The 25,667-nt window shown below is 36.8% G+C and overlaps 1 protein-coding gene across 1 annotated transcript in view; it reads left to right on the top strand.

Moving 5' to 3' along the window:
- Positions 1 to 4,131: 4,131 nt before the first annotated feature.
- Positions 4,132 to 25,667, top strand: part of LOC101799927 (long-chain fatty acid transport protein 6) — a 41,851-nt gene continuing 20,315 nt past the window's right edge. The window contains exons 1-4 of the mRNA XM_021272371.4: positions 4,132 to 5,074; positions 14,111 to 14,317; positions 16,555 to 16,713; positions 17,168 to 17,292. Coding sequence (XP_021128046.4) covers positions 4,561 to 5,074; positions 14,111 to 14,317; positions 16,555 to 16,713; positions 17,168 to 17,292 — 1,005 coding nt within the window. The 5' untranslated portion in view covers positions 4,132 to 4,560. The remainder of the gene's footprint in view (positions 5,075 to 14,110; positions 14,318 to 16,554; positions 16,714 to 17,167; positions 17,293 to 25,667) is intronic.

Below are 25,667 nucleotides of genomic sequence, written 5' to 3'. Positions count from 1 at the left end.
GATCATCTAGTTCCAATCTCTCTGCCATAGGCAGGGATACCACCCACTAAGTCAGGTTGGCCAAGGCCCCATCCAACCTGGCCTTGAACGCCTCCAGGGATGGGGCATTGACAACTTCTCTGGGCAACCTCTTCCAGTACCTCATGGCACCTGATGATATACATCCTCAAGACCTGAGGGACCCAGTGGATGAACTTGCTAAGCCATTGCCCATCATATTTAAGAAGTTGTGACAGTCTGATGAGGTTCTTGATGACTGGAAGAGGGGAAACATAACCCCTATTTTTAAAAAGGAAAAAAAGGAAGAGACCTGGAGAATTACAGGCTAGTCCATCTCACCTCTCACCTGGCAAGACCATGGAGCAGATCCTCCTGGAAACTATGCTAAGACATGGAAAATAAAGAGGTGATTGGTGACAGCCAGCATGGCTTCATTGAGGGCAAATTGTGCCTGACAAATTTGGTGGCTACCTAGAATGGGGTTACAGCATTGGTGGATAGGTGAAGAGCAACTGACATCATCTACCTGGAACTGTGCAAAGCATTTGACATTACCCCCAGGATATCCTTGTCTCTAAATTGGAGACACATGGATTTGACAGATGGACTACTCAGTGGGTAAGGAATTGCCTGGATGGTCATACTAAAAGAGTTGCAGTCAATGGCTCAATGTCCATGTGGGGATCAGTAACGAGTGGTGTTCTTCAGGTGTCAGTACTGGGGCCAGTGCTGTTTAACGTCTCTGTTGGTGACATGGGCAGTGGGATTGAGTGCACCCTCAGCAAGTTTGCTGGTGACACCAACACTCTGAAGGGAAGGGATATCATCCAGATGGACCTGAATAGGCTTGAGAAGTGGGCCTTTGAGAATCTCATTGAGATTCAACAAGGCCAAGTGCAAAATCCTGCACCTGGGCCGGAGCAATCCCAAGCACAAATGCAGCATGGTCAGAGAATGGATTGAGAGCAGCCCTGAGGAGAAAGACCTGGGGGTGTTGATTGATGAAAAGCTCAACATGAGCCAGCAATGTACACCTGAAGCCCAGAAAGTGACCCATATCCTGGTCTGCATCAAAAGCAGTGTGGCCAGAAGGGCAAATGAGGTGATTCTCTCCTCTTCTCTTCTCTTGTGAAACCCCACCTGGGACACTGCTTACAGCTCTGAGGCACCCAGCACAATGACAATGAAGGATTAGAATGAGTCCAGATAAAGACCATGAAGATGATCAGAGGGCTAGAGCACCTCTCCCATGAAGACGGGCTAAGGGAGTTGGGGCTGTTCTGCCTAGAGGAGAGAAAGCTGGGTAGGGTGGGGAAGGAGCATTTGTCAGGGAGTATTCTGATAGGACATGGATTAATGGATTTAAACTAAAAATTGAAAGATTTATATTAGTTTTAAGGAAGACATTCTTCACTTTGAGGGTGGTGAGGCACTGGAACAGGTTTTCCAGAGAAGTTGTGAATGCCCTGCCCCTCAAAGTGTTTAAGGCCAAGATGGATGGGGCTTTGAACAACCTGGTCTAGTGGAAGGTGTCTATGCCTATGGCTGGCGAGTTGGGATTAGGTGATCTTTAAGGTCCCTTCCAAACCAAACCATTCTATGATTCTATGATTCCCATGTTTTAAAGCAAGTACTAAAATGTTTTTTTCAAATCACTTTAAGAAATGAGTATGAAGCTGAGCTTTGGGTTTGAATCAAATTGCCAAAATTAAATTTCCATTATTCCTTGTGTTCTTCAGTTTCAAAGACATGAAAAACAAATGAACTGTTAAGATTGGTGGCAGATTGGTACAAAAAATCTACCTTCAAAAGCTTTGATGGAATCAAGTCTTTCCCCTCAGCAAATAAAGTAGAAATGCTTAGATTGCATGATGTGGTACGTATGCCAGGAAGCCTCAAAAACAAATTTATGATCCACTATTTCAGTTATTATTCTTCTATAGCCATTTTTGTTTCAAACATTGGGGAACGCAGTGTGCATTGTTATTTAGAGTGATTTATGAGCTTTTGAGTTTATGGAACAGAAATCTGTATCACATCTACTATGGAGGAGAAAATCTTCTTATAGTAACACAATAATTCGAAGAATTGACTGAAGTATTAAAATTATGTCTCTTGGGTTCTTTATTAGTTCTGTGATTTTCTACTACTTAGTGGACTACCAGGAGAGCAATTGCAGTATGTGACATGCTTCAATGTTGTTGATATCTTCCTTTTGTGAGAGGGCAGGTCTGTCCCTTAATGAGACAATTGTGCTGTGGTTTAATCTGCGTGCAGGCCTACTGGCTTGCCAAAAACAGTGCAAATCAGCAATCTGATTGCCTGGCTTCTGCATTCTTCATTATCAGCACAAATCCTGTTAGCCCTTTTTCAGCTATTGCTTTCTTGCAAATAAACATTTCCATTCATATGTCATATATGAGGGGGAGCTGTGGGAACTGGAGAAAAGTTTAGCCTAGAAAAAATAAGGCTCAGGGGAAACCTTATCATGTTCTACAGTTACCTTAAGGCTATAGAGGGGTGGGTTTCTTCTCCCAATCAACAACTGATAGGGCAAGAGGAAATTGCCTCAAGTTGCACCAGGAGATGTTTAGGTTGGATATTAGGAAAAAATTCTTTACTGAAAGGTTGTGAAGTATTGAAACAAGCTACTCAAGGAAGCAGTTGATTCACCATCCCTGGAGTTTTTCAAAAGATGTGTAGAGCTGTTGCTTAGGGACATGGTTTAGTAGTAAAGTTGGCAGTGCTAGGTTAAAGCTTTGACTTTAGAGGTCTTAGAGGTCTTTTCCAACCTAAATGATTATATAGTTCTTTGATCTGAGTAGCACACAGAAGCTAGACAAAGAAAATTTTGCAGGAAAAGCTCCATAGTTTTGGGGCATCACTGCTTTATGTCAGTGTGTAGTCATTTTTGTTAGGTCATTGTATAGAATGAACTATGTTAAATAATGACCTTACTTTTTTTCAGCTCCACTGCACCCTCCAGTATCCTCTGACATATAAAAAGATCTTCTTTGTCAAGAGAAGGAAGACATTTCTCATAGACTCAAAAGTGACATAGCTGGCTGGCTTGGTATCTGAAGAATACAATGGAAAAAAGGGCTACACTGTCTGCTTTTCGTTAAGACATACCATTTTGGGGAGTAACAAGATTTGAATATCAAGTGCTAGTGGGACAGATGTGAAGTACATTCTTGCAGATATCACAGTAATACTCTGCAGCCCTAGTCAAGAACCAGGACAGTATCCTGGTACATGAGGTAAATAGGTTAGGGGTGTGGAAAACAGCAAGAGGCCAGTTTATTCTGGTGTGATACTGGCATCAGGCAGACCTATGATGGGATCACAGTTGGATGTGGCATGGGAAAGGAACTCATACTGCAGAAGAGTCCATATTGTGAACCAGTACTTTTGGTCTTATGACTTTAGCAAAGTCAGAATTACTCAGAAGTGCCTGTATACCCTGTAAAACAATGCATGTACTTAGTCTACAATAAGTACTGCTGAATTGCTGTCAGGATGCACTACAGTTGTGTTCAAACTGTTTGTAGCAAGCACAACTGCAGAGAATATGTTATTCAGAAAACAACCTCAGTTTTTCATGGTTTGTGTGACTACAGGCTCAGTTGCAATAAAACACATGAACATCACTTTTTAGGCATTGGAATGGGTTGCTCAGGGAGATGGTAGAGTCATTGTCCTTGGGGGTGTTTAAGGGAAGGTTGAACATGGTGCTTAGGGAATATGGTTAAATGAGTGATATTGGTTTTAGAGGGATGTGTTGACCAGATGATCTTGGAGGTCTTAATGATTCTATGGTTATGTGTCTCAATCCAAGGGCAACCACAATGGAAGCCTGGCTCCATCAACATGTTGACATGCTTGGAATGACAGACTTCAACAGCAGCAGTATCAACATCACGACGAGGTGCCCACAGCTTTTTGCTAGTGTCATTCCTTCGGCACGAATTAAGACCTTTCTGTGGTACGCTGACCCTGAACCAACCCTACATTTCCATGTGGACTAAACAGCCCTCGCTCGGCCGCCACCGCCTTGCGCAGGCACCGTCCCCCGGGGCTGCTGCCGCCGGGGGTGGAGAGAGGCGGTGGAGGCAGCAGCTCCCTGCCTTATGCAAGCGGCTCAGGGAGCGGCCGCCCCCGCCTCGCCGGCAGCGCAGCGCGGCCCCGGCAGCCCCGAGCTGGGGGCGGGAGGGCCGGAGGGGGCCGCTCTCTCCCCTGCCCGGCCCTGCCCGCCCTCGCCGCTCCCAGCGGGGCGTGCCGTTCCGCAGGTGCAGGGCTGGTCGCGGCGGGCGGGCGGCGGAGAGAGCGGCCGAGCAGGGGCTGAGGCGGGCGGCTTGCGGCAGCCGGCGGCTGGCTGGGTTCCCCCCGTGCTGCAGTTGCCCGGCGGGGGTGTTGTTGCGGACTGCAGGCGCTCCTGTCTGTAGGAGGAGAGGCAGGGGAAAGCCTCGACCTCTTTGGGGTCTCCTGTCAGGCTCCGCTCCCTGCCAGGCGGCTCCCCAGGTGCCGACTCCGTGCCTCGAGCCGTCTGGCTGTGGGGACATGCGTGTCTGGGACAGCCTTGCTCCATTCCTAATGCTGCCCTCCTGGGTTCCAGGCGTTGCCGCCGGGATTGCCTCCTTGCACCTCATCCAGAAACTCCTCTTCCCCTACTTCTGGGCTGACCTGAGATACTTGCTGAAAGTACTGATGTATGGGCTGAAAGTGGAGATCTACAGGCTGCAGGGGAAGATTGTCACCGTCCTGGATAAGTTTGTGAAGCTGGCTGAGGAGCAGCCCCACAAGCCGTTCCTCATCTACGAAGGGAAGGTGCACACCTACCAGGATGTGGACAGGCGGAGTAACAGGGTAGCCCAGGTCTTCCTTCACCACGGTGCTCTGAAAAAGGGTGACACAGTGGCCTTGCTGATGGGCAATGAGCCCGACTTCATCCATGTGTGGTTTGGACTCGCCAAGCTGGGCTGCGTGGTGGCTTTCCTCAACTTCAATGTCCGCTCCAGATCTCTCCTGCACTGTCTCAGTAGCTGTGAGCCCAAGATACTGATTGTGGGAGCAGGTAGAGTATACAGTTACTTTGCACATCCAAAGCTTTAAATGTCACATCTCCCCTGTATATGTGTCTTCAGCTCCTACACTGAAAACCAAATTTTCAGATGTTCACAGAAAGAAAGAGATCTAGGGCTAGAAGGGACTTCAAGAGAGTATAATGCTTAAGCCACTTAGCCAGAGTCAAGTATATCCATGCTTTGGGGGCATTGTTTTAAACTGTTCTTAAAAGTATAGGTTGCTGGAAAGTTTGCAACATCTAAATGTAGCCTGTCCCAAGTGTTTAATTACTTCAAGAGTTGCCAAACAGGTGTCAGAAAAGGTTAAAATGACCTTAATTAAGAATAATTTCAAATTCTTTTTAAATAGTCAATTTTTATCTTATCCAAGTCATGAACTTTCTTTTTCTGTTCCATAGTTGTAGTGATCAATTCCTTTATGATCTAGAAGGCCAAAGCTACATATTATACGTATTCTGCTGTACCACTATGCACAGAGGTATACTTGTTTTCCAATAATTAAAATTGGGAGTTTTATAGATGCAGAAGATAGATTTGCAATAAGCAAATTAGTGTTGGCATCAGATTGTAGAAGAAACTGCCGTGTCTGAATAGGTGATAACAATGTTTTATATAAGTTTCCAATGTACTACATTATTTATTACATGCTTCAAAAGAATTTAAAATCTTAATGTAGATATATTGTGCATTGTATGTTGTAATTGAGCTTCAGTTATATAGATGTATAAACCAAAGCCAGAGATATAAAACGTAAAGTTGTGCTGCTGAGCATCTCAGCATTTATGATTAATTGCAAGTAAAACTACAATTGTGAAAAAAATGACACAGAACCTTGACTTTTTGGATGGGGGAAGATATTTCAAAATATGAGTGTTGTCCTCCCTCTCTAAAATTATTATTTCAAGTGTAGTATGCCGTATTTCTAGTTCACAGCTTCATTTTCTGTTAAAAAGATTGTGGAGTTTTGTTTGCATCAGTGACACCTAACTGGTGGAATTTCCTTTTGTGTGCTCTGTGCAGCTGCTGCAAAAATATGCTTTAATAATTTTGTTTAATATTTTTCCCTTGCATATTTTTCAATTCAGATTATGTAATTCCAGTTGTTTATGCCATGGCGGTTTAAGAATAGAGTGCTTGTTAATTAAAATGAGCCAATTTAAATATAATCCCAAAGCAAATGATTAAAATGTTTCTGAACTGGCAATTTTTAATTTTGCCTTCTTACTTAATAAAAAAAACAAACTCATTTAACATACCCTCTTTGAATATGTGCTTTTGAATGTGACTGAGGAATCAAATTAATGTTAAGGCAATTCTTGATCATTGACTGCGGTTAAAGAGAACTTTGGATCAAAATTTGTATCTAGAGGTCATCTTTATTAAAATCAGAGGTTAAATAATGAATGAGAAAAGCATATGCAAATCAGGAACAGGATCCGTGTTGCTCCACTCTTAATCTGATATCAGCAGCTTCTAGTTGTAGTGACTATGTTGAACCACAAACTTGTTTTAAGAGTCTGGCCATCTCAGCTCACAGGGGAAAAGCTGTGTGTGAACATGTAGTATCAACAAGCTAGTCTCTGAGTTGGTCTTTTACATGTTGGTGAACCTTATTCATGGATTTCATTGTGTGCATTAAGATAATCGGTCCCTCAAGCCTACAAGGCATCACAGTATTCTTCAGGATTTGGAGGCTCAATTTGTGCATCTCTCTGACAGAACTGGAAATTCTGTTTCGTCCTTGTTTGCTGGCCTTGTCATATAATAGAGGAGCCTCTCCAAAGGGGTCTCTGAGTTTTGCAGTTGAAGGCTCATGTGCTCTTTAGTGGCCATGAGGACTAACTAACATCACTTGCAACAAAAGCACAGTATTATACATCTTTATTACACATAACACTTCCCAACGTTTATGAAAATTGCAGGGCAGTATTTAACACTGAAGTTACACAGTCAATTAGATACATTACCAGAGGTGTATTAACATCTTTTCATCCAGTGTTTGTGTTTAAAGGGATTCTACCTTAACAGTAGGCATGACCTGAGCTTTCCTTGTGTGCTTTGCACTTTTTCCACTAAATTGGACATTCTTTAGCAAAAAAATATACACTAAAAGCATTCAACCAGTGGTCCAATATCTATCATTGTCATAGTTAGAATCATGTTTGGCAAATAAGAATTTATTTATTTATTTATTTTAATTTTATTGTTAGACATCAATTTATAAAGGTATTCTTTCTGAATAGAGGAAATTCTATTTTTCAGCTGTATGCATGCTTTGCAGACCCCACAGACAAATCTAGGCTTGACTCAGCAACTCCATTAAAACAGTTACAAATCTATCTTTTCAAGACTTCAGATGACCTCTTATCTAGTTTATACTAGTGTATACTAGTTTATACTGCAGCGCAGCATAAATCATCTCTTTACAATTTGGTCATTAACTGTCTGTGCTCAGCATGACCAAATTTGCTGTTGAAATTCTTGTCTGTAATGACACATTAAGTCTGGAACATGCATTTAAATCCACTTGAGATTTAATTTCTGTTGAAGGGGACTTCCCACCTTCTGCTGATATCTGGAACAGTTCACACAGATCATTGTTTATCGCTAAATCTTCTCTGTTCGGAATATGTTGGTGTCTCTGTGTGCAACAATTGTATGTGAATTCTTTTATTAGTGCATCCTGTAATTTTTTCAAAAATGTTTTAGTTTTTTTTGAATGTGATGCCCCTATCCAAATAGTCCAGGTATTGTTTATGGTTGTATTTTCTTCCATACCTTCCATGCTTCCAAAATCTATCCCATTTTGTGGACTTTGTACTCTTCAGTTGTCTTTTTTGTCTGCATATTTTTCAGAGGATGTGATTTGGTAGCACAGTTCAATTAGTACAGTATTATCTTCCCTTGCAGTCAGGTCTTGTTCAGTTCTGACAATTCTCTGATATTTTAAATACTTTATCTAACTGCAGATTGGGATATTTTAGTAATACTTAAATTTGGGGATTTGGTTTCGACTTAGGTATTCTACAACCTCTCTGTAACTGAAACTTTGATTCTTCAGACTCTGATATGTTATTCAAGCTCCAGAATTTCTCCTTTTATTGGTTTCTTGTATGAAATGGTTATCTCTAAAAGGCTGAATTTTTAATAGGATAACAATGTTCTTGTAGTTCATTTAGCATAATCTAGTATCTTGGTTCCTTCCTTCTCATTCAAGCACTGGCTGTAAAAGAAAGAGATTCTCTGGTTTGCTAATATTTATACCCTGTTTTCCTTGCTAGAATTTGCACATGTCTTTGTAGAAATTAATGAGTTTTTGCTTTAACTACTATCACTTTCCTGCTGTGCTCTCAGAGCATTTCAGCTGCTCTGGGATTTTTAGCTCTTACTTCAGTTTATTGTGTAACATTCTCAGTATTCCATCCCCAGAAACTCTCTGTCACCACTCCCATTCTGGGGAATGTTTTTTGTAAGAGATTCAAAAGTTGGAGTTTGAAACTGCCTTTTTAATAAAACAGGTAACTAATGTGCAAGCAAATAAGGAATTTGTGAAGGAGAAGGAAGCTGTATGCCTTCTCTCTGTAAGACTGCTAGTATCAGTTTAGCAGGAATCTGACCTGTTTATAAGGTGCTTACCTGTACTACCTTTATTACCAGATTCTGCTGCCCGTATTCCTTTAAAAAAAAAAAAAGTGCGATAAACAGAGGAGTAAGGTACTGTTCTGTGTTATCTTTTAAGGCCCTATGGCCTTTCTAGGGACTATTTCTATTCATTGGAGTCTTACCTGACCAAGGAACTACATTTTACCTTTAGGACAAAAGCTGTATAGAAGTAATACGTTCATAACCTAGTGACCCAGTATAAAGGTACAAATTGAATTTGTTGGTGTGTTTATAGTATGTTATAAACAGAAGAGTTCAGATCTTTGTAGGACATCCCTGATTGCCATCATGACTTCTGATTCAAGGATTCAGTTGTGAAAGGATTGCATTACTAAGCTCCAGGAGATTGGTTTACAACAGTCCTGATAGCAAATGGTGTTCAGAGTATATTCAGAGTACATGCTGTATGGATACGCATGGACAGCCAGCTCTAGGTGACTGTGCTTAGGCAAAACCGTGACTGTTTCAGACCAAGATGACCTCCAGCAGTTGTTCCTTTCCAACCTCATCCATTCTGTGATTCTGCCATTCTCACAGCTGTGCAAGGTATAGCATTTTCTTGGCCAGGGTTCTGTACTCTTTAGGCATCATCAGTGCTTTCTGCTGCTGGTGAGCGTAATCTGAACTTTTTGTCATTTGAGCTCAGAACCAGGGTTTATTGCTGACAGGTGTAAAGTTAAGACAATTCCTGGAGAAAGAGATTTAGGAAAATATTCTTGGCATTTGTGGATTATGATCAGGTGATATATACGAATACCAGTGTCATCTCTCATATGTTAGTCATCTGGAAAAAAAAAAAAAAAAAAAGGAATAGATTTTGTCAAAACCTTCATCTTTTCTTAAGTTTGGAAGAAATGATTAAAGGTATCTAGACCTAAACATCCAGATAAAGGAAATCACAGAAGACCTGCAGAACAGATTCTTGACGCTGTATCTGTTTGATCACTTGTTTTCTTTCAGTCTGTGTCTCTAAGACAGTGCTTGATCAGAAAACAGTGCCCGCTATGATTCCCAAGCTGGTTTCTGCTGTACTGCCTTTATTGTGCTGCCTTTACAGTGACAGTTCGAGATTCCAGCACTGATGCTGATCTGCAAATGAAATGAGATTTCTGTTATTATTGCTTAGTGAGAATAGACCCTAGGTGTAAGGAGACATTTAGGGATTGGTAACTAATCAGGTAACTGGTATCAGGTAATACAGGTAACTAATTTTTCTGATGCCAGGCAGTGTGGGAAACAGTTTGAACTTGCCATGGCTTATGGAGCATATCATTCAGAGTGCACATCAGATTTGTTAAGAACCATTTCATATAACTTGCTCTCTGAGTAACTTTTTGTTCAGTACAACTAGATCTCATAACCTCATTTATTCCTTTCATCAGTGTAGGACTTGTCTGTTTGCCAATAGGCTGCATTGTTTCTTTGCTAGAAATTAATATAACAAACCCTTTGTGCAACTTGAAGCCTAGGACAGTAGGTTAAAACCAAAACACATTTTACTTGTTTTCTCAAAAGATGTAACTTCATGTGAAGTTAATGTAACATAGTTTCAAAAACTTTCTTTTAAACAATAAGTTTCTATAAAAGCAAGAGAAAAAAATGTTTGAAGAAGCATATTAATTTCGACAAAATAATAGATTTTTTTCAGTGGAAGCCAAATAGTTAGCAAATGGGGAATATTCACATATAAAATATGTAAACAGTGCGCACAGAACTTCTGACTACATTGCCAAACGTTAGATAAATATTCATGTCCTCCAAAACAAATAAACCAAAACCTGAGTATAATTTCATAGTTTAAAGAGTCAACAAGTACTTGAGAGAAACCACAAGTTTAAATAGCTAAATTGATTTACTATTATTGCTTTACTATATGGTTGAGTACACATACAAGGTACTTCTAAAAATAATTGAACTGTAGATCCTCCAAGAGGGCTATTTATTCCTGACACATGGACAAGATTATTTGTAAAGACCAATGAGTTCTACACAACATCCGGCACAGAAGTTTTTTGTTCACGGAACAAAACATTAGTTGACTATCATCAGAATTATTCTTTGGGAATATATTAGTACAACTAAGAGTTATCTTCAAACACCCTATGCTCATGCCTGTTCCAGAAGTAATTTTAAGTTTCTGGCACTTTGAAAACAGCTGTTTTAAATTACTTTCTTCTTTGGGAAATGACTTATTGTTCTCTGCTATCTAGCTAGAAACTTCGTTCAAGATAACATATCATTACGAACTGTTCACATATTGTTCTGAGTACTAGATTCCCTAGCACAAAAGAAAAAACTATTGTATAATTCACTCACAGAACAAGTGCTCAATAGCAGTTAGAAAAAAAAAAAAAAAAAGTAAGGCCTTGTACAACAAAAAAAGCTTTAGGTTATATGTGTGTGTGTTTAGAGAAACAGTGAACAGTGTGCATGCCTAATTTGAACAATGATCTTAATTATTTAGTGCAAAAGTGTTTCAATCTACTAAAAGGGAGTTATGTCCTCCTGTCACTCTTGAATCTTAACTGATTATGCGTGTACAGTTGAAATCAGTAGTTGCTATTTTCCTTCCTTAAAAGACACAAATGAAAAGAGGAAAAAATGAAACAGAAGAGAGAAATCTTTTTGATAAACTTGCAGTTCATGTTACTCAAACACTTAGAGAAGTGGGTGCACATCTTATCTAGCATTTCTGAATACTAAAGAAGTATGAAGGAATTCACAAATATTTCTGTTGTGCAGTTCTGAACAAAAATGTCTTCTGTAGAGAAAACAATAGTTGGCCAGTATTACACTGGCCATCTTTATCACTTTAAAAAACATGGAAGGCAAAACAATTAAAGGCAATGCAAGGAGTAAATAATCTAGCTCTGGAAAATAAAGAAATTCAGTAATGGCATATTTAGTATCTGCAGTACTTAAAAGTGTTTTTTTTTTTTTTTTTGGTTGGTTTTTGTTAGTTTGTTTGTTTTTCAGGCCTTTTGCAAGAGGATAGTTTGTAATTCAACAATATGTAAACTTTCATTTACAATTACACTTCAGTTACACAGGAAAATTTTGCTTGATAACTTTTATTGCACATTTTTTCTCAATATTTGTACATCATGCTGATTATTTGGTAAGGTCTCTACACAGGACAGCCATCTGAGTCTGGCGGTCTGGTGTATATGATTGCTGTAAGTTGGAGAAACCACAAAATCCTTGGCATTAATAATTCAAAATCCTTAACATCTTTGCTGGCACTGTAGTTAGTGCCAATGCATCAACAAACAGTGGCAGAGGATGTTACATACTTTTACTATTTTTGAGAAGAGAGATTGAACTCCAGCAAATTCAAACACATGTTTCCCTTGCTAGATTCTCAGCCTAACTTGTACCTACACAAACTATATATTTATATTTATATTGTGTATTTACAAGACATTTAAGAGGAAGATAAAAATCACAATTGGAAGCTATTTAGTACATAGTTATTCTGTCACGCTTGGTGTATTAACAGCTGTTTTTCATGAGAAATATTACTGTTATATTTTAATACTTATGACTAGAAAAACATGCCCTAATTGTACAATGTGACAGCAAAGCAGAATTACTGATGAGTGAACCTGGACTTTTAGTGCATCAGGTTTCCTGCAGTTGACATTACTGTCCCTAACATGACGTTGCATTCACTTTAATTATTCTATTGCTATGTGTAGTGAAAAGGGACTGTACTCTGGTGATTCAAACAAGAGGCTATCTTTTAGATTTTCATAATTATTTAGGTAATTTCTTCCTCAAATCATTCTGCAGGGTAAGGAAGTTAGGACACCAAAATTTTTATGTCACACCCTATCAGAATGTTTTCTAAACATTCACAAAATATACAGAACTTGCCCTCTGGCTTCAGGTTTGTAAGACCTACATATAGTCAGGGACAGTACGCTATTCTCTGTTACGGTAACAGATTAGTATGTCATTCACTAAAACATTTACAGCAGTCTGTCACTAGCAAAAAATTTTTTGAAGGATTAAAAATCTTGCATTAATATGGTGCAAAGTATATGAGAGTGAGTTCTATTAATGATACCCATATTTAATATTTTCAAAATGAGCTTGGGGTTGACATTGGGAGTTCAAATGCTGGCTCTTTCAGAGCCTCATTATGAGGTTCTGGGTGAGTCATTTCAACTTTTTATGTTTATTCATTTATAAAAAATGAGATAATAACATACATTTATACCCACAGGGATATTTACAAGATTAATTGCTTAGGCTGAGATCCAGCAAAGCACTTAAGTGTAAATGTTTCTTTAAGTATATGAATGATTCTATTGAAAGCAATACGACTATTCTTGAGAATTTTGCTGGATTAGTACTTTAATGCCTGTCCAGTATTCTGTGAAAGTGACAGATTGTAAAAATGCTTAAAAAGATAAATACCAAATGTATTACTTAGGAACTGACCTCTACTTATATATATTTTTTTTTCCTTTTTGTTTAATCTAGGTCTCTCTCTCTGTTTCTTTTCTGCTTAAATGAACAAAATAGATCTTATTTACACTACTGTTGTTATAATTTTATAACAGTGAATTTGTATTTATATTTAGGTAAAAGCTAATGGAATGAATTCCTTTTAGTGAGTGAATGTTTGGTTATAAGAAAATAAAATCGTTTGATATACCTAAAATCCCATTCAAATATAAATACTGATATTTGAAACAATCACAGAAAGAGCCACATGATTTTTCAGAAGTGTATGAATAAGCCACAGGTCAGTATCACATTTCTATTCACTGAAATTCAGGTGTCCATACACATGATGCAGGTGTACGGACACCTGAATCATGCACAGGTACACATGATACATTTTACTTTTTTTCACATGATACTTTTTATTTTTTTTCCCCAAATCAGTCACTTCTGTGCTAATGAAAAAATACTGTTTGATGAACAATTGCTGTTGATGGCCTCCAACAAAACCTATATGTTTGCCCTGCATCTTTAACAGATTTGTTCATCTTTAATTTAAAGCTTAACAACACTTCATTCTGATTTCAGCAATAACAAAGGGTTACCCAAAATGCAGTGGGAAGCAGGAACTAGTAATCAAGGCTCAGTGTTTTGCCTTGAGGACAAGACAACAATTATACATTGTGGAGTCAGAGAGTAATCAGTACTTTTACCACCTTATATCTAGTTTTCAATGAATATCCATTCCAACTCATCATTATTTTACTTTATTATTTATTTACATTCATAGGGCTAAATACAATCCCTATTTCTATTATAGAAATAAGAACTTTTGAAGGAAAAATACCTTACTTGCATTTAGTTTTGTGAGGATGTGATGTAAGTAACATTATTTTATGTTAATCTTTAAGATTTGCTTGGGACACTAGAAGAAATTCTTCCTAATCTCCAGAAGGACATTAGTGTTTGGATAATGACCAAAGACTCAACTTTTCCAAGTGTGCATACGCTTTTAGACAAAATGGAGGCTGTTTCTGAAGACCCTGTTCCGGTTAATCGACGCTCTGCCAATAACCTCAAGTCATCTGTTTTGTATATATTTACTTCAGGAACAACAGGTACTGGTCTGCTAAAGAGGCAATATTTTCCTAAAGCATTCATCTAGAAACCTGATTTTCTGACACTCTAGTCTGTTTGTTAATCTTTTCATAATTGAATATCATTGTTTCATATCCTTTTGGTAGGAAATAAGCACGCTTGTTATAGTTGACTTTTATATTAAATATTTTATGTGCCTTTTTTATTTGTCAGATTGTACAAATAGTGCTAAGGTGTTTATAAAACGTTTTGCTTATTCTATGGGTTTTCAACAGTAGTAAGTGCTGTTTTGTGATCATATGCCACAGTACAGCTAACGTACCCAGAATTTTAAAAAACAATCTTAAAACTAGCAAATTGACGTTTACTTTTTCTTCCTTGAGTTAAGTTCTATGCAGGTCACTGTAGTGACAGAAAATAGGATTAAGTTACTAGCCTTTAAGTTTAGAAGCAGATGGCTGAATTTATTACCAGTCCTCCAGCAGCTAAGAAGCTAAGGCTTAAAAAAAAAAAAAAAAAAAAAAAAGTGATCAGTGACATGAAAAGCAGCATGATGTTGTTAAGATAAGCAGATTGGCATTCTCCTTCAGCTGAACACTACAGTAGCCACAAGAAGGATTATAATGAAGATTCATATTATGGCTTGTTTCCTCAATATAAGTAATTATTTAATTTATTTGCTTCAAATTCTTGGGAAAATTTAGAAACTGAAAGAGATGGTCTAGAATAGTGTGTGTATATATGTACATAAAATATGTATTTTTAAAGCTATTAATATCGTCCAGATGTCAGGTGTGTTGAAAAACTACTAATATAACTGAATGTTTACATATATTACATTTATTTACATTTATATATATTTTTTTCATACTATGCAATTAGAAGAATAAGACTGACTCAGCTTGAGAAGTGTGGGATAACTAGTTCTAGTCTAAAGTAATTCAGCATTTTCACATTTTTGATAATACCAGAGCATAGTTTTTAGTATAAAATCAATGGTGTATTTGAAACTTATTTGAAATAAATTATTACCTTGCACGGTCTATAGTCAGCTCTTTGTGTTGAAACCCCCTAGGGAAAATATAGGGCAGAAGAAAAAAACTCAGGACTCTCCAGCATCACAAAGTTATGGAATAGTCGAGGTTGGAAGTGATCTTTGGAGGTTTGAACCTCCTGCTCCCTCCTGGTCAAGCAGGAACACCCAGAGCAGGATGTCCAGGATCATGTCCAGACAGCTTCTGAAGATCTCCAAAGAGGGAGACACCAGAGCCAGTCTGAGAAACATATTCCAGTGGAATTCCTTCTTGCTATATGTTCATTGATAACATAGGCTTAATGCATTTTCTCTGCAGTGTTTCTCTTCAGTGTGAGTTTTGGAATTGGTTTGAAGCATAGCTAGAATCTCCAGAGATTACACTTCCAGTTAACAGCTTCAGTTAATCCTCAAAGTAACAGTGGCTATATTAGAATAGGTGATAAAACTTCCTGATCTTTTATAGCTTTTGAAATTTTAATAGTTCTCACTGTTCATCAGTAGGACTAAATCATTTTGAATGAATGTAAGAACACATATCAAACAAGAACACATTAAAATACGCACTCAAAATAGTATGTACCAGAGTAGAAGTCCAATGAACTCCTGTGTGAGTCTTCGTGTTCCTGAACAGAAAGTCTCTGCTGAACCTGAAGAATCTCGTACGGAAGAATATAATTTGAATGGACTCTCAACATCTTTTGCTGGATTGTGTCAAATTCTACATAGTCTTCATAGTGTTCTGAAAGACTATTTAGACTTAGATGAGCATGTTTTTAGATAAGCATCCACTACTTTGCCTGGTACAGCTCATGTACCTTAGCTCTTAACTACATTGCAGTCACTTTGGCTCCTGCTTGAAAGATGTTGCTATATTTTAAAAGAAGTACATATGGATAATGAATGTTTTTAACCCTTTTTTGGTTCTGTGTAATTTGATAGTGTGTTAGCTGAGGAGTTTCGTCATATTTCTTCCTATTTGAATAGATTTACATCAGAATAAATAACTAACACATGAGATTACAAACTGGCTCTTGCATGTTTATGTGTACAGAAACACACAATACTGTATTAAACATCCAGTTGTCTATTTAACTAAATCGTTGTCTGAAAATTTGTATGGTATTGATTCTGTTACAATTACAGAGACTTTGGAGAAAAAAAAAAAAAAAAAAGGCTTCTCATGAAGGGAGGCTTTATGCAAATTTTTTGTTTTCATTACAGGTCTTCCAAAGGCAGCAGTCATCAGTCACATGCAGGTTCTTAAAGGAGCTGCTGGACTGTGGGCTTTTGGTGCTACTGCAGAAGACATCATTTATATCACCCTGCCTCTTTATCACAGTGCAGCATCTCTCCTTGGCATCGGAGGATGCATCGAATTAGGTAGGACTCATTTCATTAAATTGTCTTTTTAACAGAGTATTAATTATTATAAAATTGTATTAAAACACATTTAGGCTCACTGCCATTAGGGAAACTGCAAATTAACAAATATGCTTTTCTGAATAGCTTTATGTTTATGAATTTTGGGGGATGTGGAAGAGTGTTGTAATAGCAAAGGATCTCTTTTACTGACTATCTTTGTGGTATTGGAGAAGAATTATTACAGTTACTTGTGTAAAAAGTGTTCTTACTTTTTTATTTGTGTAAAAAGGAACTTAGGGATTTATATTTTGACAGTGTATATAGCACAGTGTGTGTACAGACTAAGTATTGTACTCTGGAATAGAATTAAATGTCTTTTGGTGAAATTAAAAAGACTGCTAAATACAAATATGGCTAGCTAAGCTGCCACATAGAGAAATGCTTCGTTTCCCATTTTTCTGTTTTCCTAAAGGGGCAACCTGTGTCTTAAGAAAGAAGTTCTCAGCTAGTCAGTTCTGGAATGACTGCAAAAAATACAATGTGACTGTCATCCAATACATTGGAGAACTTTGCCGTTACCTTTGCAGCCAACCAGTGGTAAGTAGAACCAAGATGATTGCTATTTATCTGTAAGTTACTTGTATATGTGTTGTTCTTACTGTGGTTATGTTAAGAGAGAAGTACCGTATTGTACTATACCAAGCCTGCTCCTCTGCCCTTCATCTTATGTGAGGTTTCTCAAGTATTTGGTGGTCTATTGACCGCGCCAAAAAAAAAAAAAAAAAAAGTTTGAATTGTAAAAAATTAAATTGTAAAAAAAAATAAATTGCAAAAAATAAAAGTATTAAGAGAAAAGATTCAGATATTAACAAGTGAATCAAAGTGATTTGGTGAAGAAATATTGTTAAAGTTTCACTAACTAATGTCAGAAAGCCTTTATTACTGTTAAAAGCCCTTTTAGAATTTTCAAAACTTTGTTTCTTGGAATATAATTGAGAGGTCTACAGTTTTGTAGGTCATGTTTTAACACTGCTTTGACTTGTGGAATTTCCTTATATTTAGACCATATGGAACATGTTTTATAATTTTTAAGCAGTTTGGTATGATTAGCAGCTCAAAGGAAAGATGCCTTTGTTCTAGTTAGACAGCTATACCAGACAACAAAGCAACATTTGTTAAAATGACATTCCTCCCTGAAACTGTGTAAGCCCTAACTTGAGCATACTTCTTTTCCCTTGGCAGTCAGCGGTGTGATGTTCTATCTGTTCTATCAAATACTAAGTGTGCTGAACCTGTTATAAAAACCACGTACAGCTGACTCAGATTAATTGAATTAACTCTTGGTCTGGCTTTTTTTTGTGGTATGTTCCTAGAGCTACCCATTAGTTGAGAGAATCTGAGATATACAGGTTAAATTAAATTTGTTGGAATTAATTCAAAATGTAATATGGAATATATGTAATAGACAGAATGGGTCAAGCATATAACCTGTTGCATAGCAAGCCCAATTGACTTTCTGTCAAGTGCTAGTGCTCAGTGTGTCAAAATGAATATGAAACAAGCATTCATAGTCTAATATAAACTAAAATTCATCTTGCTAATGCTGGTAACTGTTGTTCCATTCATTTATAAGCTGCAGGTTGTCCTGTTGTGTTTTAATAAAACACGTTAAATCTTTCATTATAGATTACCTTACTTGGTAAATCATTTTAATAAATGTTTTTTTAAAAGTAAATTATGATCATAAACGGCTTTTATTTTGAATAATTCATAAAATTAATAACTGCTGTAGAGTAACTATATTGTATTAAGCATAAGGAGTAATATCTTTTAATTTAACAAAATGATTAGGAGAGTGCAAAAAAGACAGTGGATTATTTTTTTTTTCCTTCTGAAAATTTTCAGGAGCATATTTAACTAATGTAGAGTTAGGCTCATATGTCCTACATCCCTATCCATGAATGTCTCAGCAAAGAAAATATATTTGTATTAAAGAGGACACGGCTGATGTCCCAGTGATCACTAGTGGCTGTGGATGGAGAAAAGTTAAAGACTACAAAGAAAATCAGAACATTTGTAAGGCCCAGCTTTTTTAATAGGATTTTTTTCTTCGTTGTAGGCCAACATGATGTCCCCAAAGACATCCCCTTCTCTTTAACACTTTCCAACTTTTTCTGTGTTTCCAGACTCAGATATTAATTGTTCTTTTTTTCTGTCCTTTAGAAACTGTTCTCCGTAGAGTTGAGTATGGCATTTTGTGTTGTTCATTTTATCTGGTTCAGTGTCTTAGAGCAACAATGATAGATTAATGTACTTCATTTCTAAACAAAGTCTTTCTTTTTTAAATTCTTCCAAAACCATCATAAGGTTGAAGGAGTTCTGCAAATAAAGACGGTTATACCGAACCATCATTAAATAGGTATTCTATTTGTTATGTGAGTACTTTCCAAGAGCTGGCATATCTAAACTCTTTGCTCTGTGAGGCTACTGACTAAAGAGAAATCTAATAGTCCTTCTCAAGAAAAAAAAAAATAAAATATATATATATATATTATAAAATATAAAAATATAATATATATATTTATATAAAAATATATTTATATTTATATATTTTTATATTAAAATATAAAAATATTTTATGTATATAAAATGAATGAATTTGATATGTAGCTAGATTGTACTTGAAAAGTAGTAACTATTCCTCAAGTTTGAACTGGAAGAGAAACATGTTCACACATATAAGTGGAAGGATTCTGAGTAGGTTGTGCAATCCATCATTATTTTTCAAGCTAGTGAAATAATTTGCCAAGTTATCTCTTGTTAAGTTTAATCTGCTTAAAAGTGGTATGTATACTGGCAGCATGAAAAAGGTCTGGCTAATACAAGTTCTAAACTTCTATGAAGATGCTATGTAGACAGTGTTCTCAAGGTTCAAATACTCTAAAGCCCTTATAATAAGCATATATTAAAACCACAGTAATTCTATTAACTGCTCATTTTTTTCTTTAATTATAAATTTGAAATAAATGGTGTTTTTCTACAGTTGGAGGCCACAGTTCTCTGATGCTTCTTATTTCATAGATTTTGAAATGAACATTTGTCAAGTCTTTGTGGTAGCATCCAGACTTTTAGGTTAGCTTTCCTGTATGGGTTCTGTCTTGTTTGATCTTTCTGCCTCTCACTCACATCTGCAATAGCTCTTGAAAACTTCTTGCAATGGAATTCTTCTGAAACCTGTTCTGCATCAAGTTTGTTTTAGTAACTTGTTGACTGGAAAGACCACTCATTAGAAAAAGAATCCTTTTTTTCCTCTTAGTACAAGCACAAAGGTCATGCACTGTATGATGCTTTTAGTTTTTTCTGGGCTCCTAAAACAGTGAGTAATCCTCATGCCTGCCCACCTCTAAACGTCTGCTCTCTTTTGATTGTAGTGAAAGTACAACAGCCAGTACCAATGGTTACTAGCTATCAGTAGCAAGAAAATGGATCATGCTCTAAAATGGCTACTAAACGTCTTCAGCAAATTAATAATTTAGTCTTGCTGGTTGACATTGCTCAAAGTCTCATGTTAGAGTGCTCTAAAAAATATGAGAAGAAAGGACAGCTCGATGTAGCTCCCTATTTCCTCTTTAGACAAAGGCCTTAGATCCTACTAATCTGTGTATGTATTTTCCCTAGGGGGTTTCAACAAAATTTGTTTCTAATCTGAAGTAAGGATTTACTTACATATAACAAGACATGAAGCTTTTGGAAAGATAGGAGTCGAAATGTACCATCTCTTTCATGCTTTTCCATAAAGGTGTCCTGAATCCTGAAATGGTTTACAAATACAGGTTAGAAATCAGTCACAACCTGTTAGATTTCTAAGAACCTGTTAGAAATCTGTCACAACCTGTCAGACATTATGACATTAATTATTTGATATACAATCCTTTGCATGAACTTGGTAAGCTCTCTATTAAAACTGGAGTTCACCTCTACTTGTATTCAAAGTCCATTTCACAGTTCACAAAAAATCATTGCTTCAAAAACTTCTTAAGTATCAATCCTGTTTTTATCTCCATTTGGTGTTGAGCCGGTGTTATCCTTTGGCATCAGTAACATTTCCTTTTTCCTTGGGTTACCTCAAACATGTAAGATTTTGTATATCAGCTTTCAGGCTTAATTTTGTTAAGCTGAAGCAAGCCAATCTCTTTACTAGAACTAGTTTGGCCAAGGTTTTCTTTGGATAGGATTAAGCTCTGAAGTGACTTTAGAAAAGATGCTTAAGGATTTATTTTATTAAAACTCTTCTGCATTAGAACAATAGTAATTGAAAAGGAGAAAACAAGGAAGTTCATACTGCTGGCATCAACAAACAGAGTGAACACATTTCCCCGCTGTTGACTCAGGTGCTGTGGGAAGGGGTATAAGGGCAGGTATGTTGGATAACTGTGTGTCCCACCTGGAAACAGGTTTCTTTGAAGGAAGAAAATCTGATTGAGTAAAGTAGAGAAGGAAAAATGAGTCAGCAGGCACAGTTTTGTTCAATTGACGTTCTGTACTATAAATTGTTCTTAGTCTTGTCATTAACACATGGAGTGGATACCCTCCCTCCTTCCTACAGCCTTTGCTCAGGTAGTGATAGAGGGCAATAAGGTCTTCTTTCAGTCCCGTTTTCTACAGAGGAAACAGCCCCAATAGGAGTTTCCACTGGAACAAGGGAGTTTACTTAGCTGTTCCTCATATGTCTTGTTTTCTAGTCCATTCACCAGTTTCATTGCACTTTTCTAAATGCATTCCAGCAACTCCCTATCCTCTTCTGGTGAGGGCCCCAAAACTGAAATAGTGTTGTTCAGTATGTGAAGTGTGGTCTTATCAGTGCAGCGTACAAGGAGGTAATGACTTCTCTAGTCCTGCTGGCCACACCATTTCCGATGTCCTGATAGTGGAGCCTTGAAATCACATTCATAGTTTTGCAAAGAGAAGATCATATTCACAGAATACTTCAGAATGAAAATAAATAAATAAATAAATAAAAATCTGTACATGTTTTAATTCTCTAAACTGACCTTTGGAAAGTTTTGTGTAATTGTTTTGACATTTGGGCTCCTAGGGCAATCACTAAAAATACAATGATCTACTTTGTATTTCTGGGTGAAACACTGACAAAAGTGACTTTTTTTTTATTGGTAGATATTTTCTGAGGAAATAAAAGTACAGCTAAAAAAAAACATTCCCCACTAGAATCAATACCATTAGAATCTAATGCTATTAGATCATCAGGAGATTCATTAATGAAAGTGTGGTGAGAGTGAGCTGTACTGCAATAGTAAACAATTGATTCCTGAGCTGGAAAATGTACGCTGTTGCTAAGTTTTCCTGTTTCCTTCATATGCTGCATCAGTTCAAGACAGATGTAAAAAAATAAAATTTTCCTTCACTTTTATTTTTAAATTTGGCTATATGTGTTACTCAAAAAATCTAGATGAAGTTTACAACAAAGTGTTTGTGCAAGGTGAATTGAATGAAGCATATTATCTTGAAAAAAATATTGCATTCAGCAATTTAATGGCAATAAGTTATCTCTCATTTCATAGTGTCCCTAATAACTACCTGATGCCCCCTTTTTTTTACAGGGCTAATGAGTCAACAGATAACCAGTGAATGTACTGTCATATGCATTCCTGTAAATACATGAATGTAAATCCTGTATGGTCTGTCCATATCTTATATTTAACAGATTTTTGCAAGTCTCAGGCCCTGATACTGCTTTTAGGTTCATCAATGCCTCAATAAAGGAACACTTCATACCTTCTTTGCTTGAAGTTGCCTTTGCTTCTCTCCACTTTTCCTGCTGTGTAAATGGTAAAAGTAAGACAATTAACCTTTTTTCTTGGATGCCTTTAATGAAACTGCTAAATACGTTTTTATACAGCTGCAGTCACGAGTTCTTCCCACACCTGATTAATATAGTGTTGATGGCCCTTTAAAAGACTTTTTTTTATCAGTGATTTAATCATGCAAATAGTCCACATAGTTTACAAAGAACACTTAAGGAGGAAAGACTGGCAGATGAAGAATCCCAGCTATGTGCTATTTAGTATAATAAGGCAGATCTTGACTTGTCAATTAATTACTATACAAATGAAACAAGCTCACAGAATGGAGGAATAGTGTGTCAAAAACTGATTCAGAATGTATGCAAATATTTCCTATATGGTTCAAAGATTTTGGCTGAATGCACTAAATAAAAGTCCAGGTGTAAGGTATGAAGTGCTGTCTTATTAATGCTTCAGAAAGGCATTGAAAAAAAATTTCACTTCTACCGTTACAAATATTAAGTAGAGATTGAATCCCCATTTTATTTAAAAATCACTCAATAATGAAAGAAAATCACAGTGCAGGAAAATAAATAGTTTTAAAACCCTTGAAAAGGTGTTCTAACGTTCTGTTATTCTAAAATCATATTACAAATATTGTCTTCGGAATTATCCAGACAGAACTATTAATCACACTCAGAAACAAAAACATAAATTATCAGAGGACACAAATTGTTTGAGCTATCTATGATTGCGAGTCTGGGCAAGGTGCTGAGCCCTTCCTAACTCAGGGATTGTAAGGAAATTTAGGTCTTAGTGGAGGAGATGTTAACTGGGTACTCCACTTTTGCAGTATACTAAGAATATGCTTGCAGACAACTACGTTGTACCAGCAGCTGCACAGTAGCAAGCTGACTTGCTGCAGCTTGTTCAGCTGCCAGGGATAGCAGTTTATCTTCCAGCAAAGATGTGTACTAAGTGACTCTTTGAAATCCCTCCTAGTCTTATACCTCTAGGTTCTGTAGTGATGGGAAACTAGTTGATGAAATGCCATGTGAATACAGCAGAAATTCAAAACATGACTGTTTGGTGCCATAGGCTGTTGGCATATGTTCCTGCATATTTAGTTTATTTAGATATTCATATGTATAGAACACTCTGTGCATTGCTTAGCTGTGTTTTTAGCACGTGTTGGAATTGTCATCCCTTTTCCTCTCCTTCTCTTATTTATTGCATTTTATTTACTGCATAGGTATTTTATGGTGGCAGTGGATATCTCTGTTCCTGTCAGGTTTGGAGCTTGGCAATGAGCTGGACAATAATACAGATGATAAATACTTACAGATCGAATCATGAAAATGGTGTCAGTATAGTTAAATCCATTTTATTTACTGTGGCTCACTTTCCATTGAAAGTTAGTTATAGGTAAAGCTAATTGATGTCATATAGTAGTTATACATAAAATCTAGATAAAAATGTTAAAATTAGCTCTGTGAATGTATTTGCATTTAAAACTACAGCAAATTACACTGTTTAAAATTTCCCTCATTTATAATCTTCATACTCATTAAATATCTACTGGAAGATAAATTACATATGGTTTTCATTCTTGCAGTTGGAGGACTACCAAAAGTTATGCCAGTTTTAATGCTTTTTCCTCAGAAAGCCCTGCAATACCCTTCAAGTATCCTTGTATCAACAGATCGGTACAACTGTGATGGAGCTACCTCAATCACAAACACTGCAGTTGCAGCAATGTAGTCTAATAGGAAATTTACCTTAGTTGTGAACGATAAGCAAATTATTATTTTGTCTTTTAAGAAAGCTTTCCTTCTGCAATCAGTTTTTGATGACTTCAGATATTTAGTCTGTATTTTTGAGAAAGGCCTCAGTGCCTTAAGAGAATACTTCCTAAAGTGAGGCCGTCATACGTTGTGTTGTTGCAAGCACAGTAGAATGCTGACCAGGGCTAGAGGGAACAGCACAAAGCTGTATGGAGGGAGATTCAGCTTGGATACTGGGAAAAGATTCGTCACTGAGAAAAGGTGGTTGGGCACTTGAACAGTCTCTGTAGGTAGGTGGTCATGTCACCAAGTTTGCCAGAGTTCAAGAAGCATTTGGACAATGCTTTCAGATATATGGTCTGATTTTTAGGTAGTTCTTTGTGGTGCCAGGAGTTGGAATCAGTGACCCTTGTGGGTCTCTTCCAAGAACTTGGGGTATTCTATGATTCTATTTTGTGTCTTGCACTGGAGAAAAAATGTTGTGCTGTAGTAACTTAAAACAGCCAAAACAACAAGAGGAGCTGAACGATTTGAACTAACCAACCTTATAAATTATATTTGTCCATTTAAAAAAAAAAAAAAAAAGTAGTGTAGGTGATTGTTTTCTAGCTCATCCTAATCTGTGTCTTTTCAGCAAACTGTCATCAGTATTTTTATTAACATGATGTACAAATAAAAGCAAACTCACCTGTTTATTAACTTGGACTCTAGAGAATTAGAATGTTCCCAGACTGATGAATGACCCACTTAATTATTATGTATATATACACACATATTTGTCTCTTTTGTTCATTTTGAAACAAAGGATCTCTTGTGCTATATTTCATATTTTAGCAGAGGCAGAACATTTGAATAAATCAGTGGTGTCAGTGAGGGGTAACTGCAGTTCAGTTACTGGTACCTTAATTTCAGTTTATCAAGGAAACTGTAGAGAAAATATCCCACTTTGAATAGTTTTAAGTTGAGCTGTCTAGAATATTCCAAAGATGGTAGACAATTTTCTGGAAGAAAAAGGCTTTCCTGCTGTAGTACTGAATCACTTTCTTATTAAAATAAATAAATAAATAAATATATATATATATATATATGGTTCCTTGACAGTGTAATGATCTTTGAATATGGAACAGACCTTATTATTTCAGATATGTGAAAATCTACAGAGTTGCTTTGTGATACTGCATCTGAAGTGAAAAAAAAAAAATCACTCCAAAAATTACATCTGTGGGTCATTTTTAGACACTTTATTACAGGTCATGCCCATGGATAATTTCATTGTACTGTGTAACATGACACAATACAATTGTTAATAATGACTTAGAAAGTCAGTGAAGTTTGTGCTTACATGTTTAGAAATGACTTTTGCATCTACAGTAAAGTAGGAGAGGAG

Source organism: Anas platyrhynchos, chromosome Z (genome assembly GCF_047663525.1).
Source record: "Anas platyrhynchos isolate ZD024472 breed Pekin duck chromosome Z, IASCAAS_PekinDuck_T2T, whole genome shotgun sequence".
Classification (NCBI taxonomy): Eukaryota; Metazoa; Chordata; class Aves; order Anseriformes; family Anatidae; genus Anas; species Anas platyrhynchos.
The sequence above is the reverse complement of the archived record's forward strand: the minus strand, read 5'-3'. Positions and strand labels throughout refer to the sequence as shown.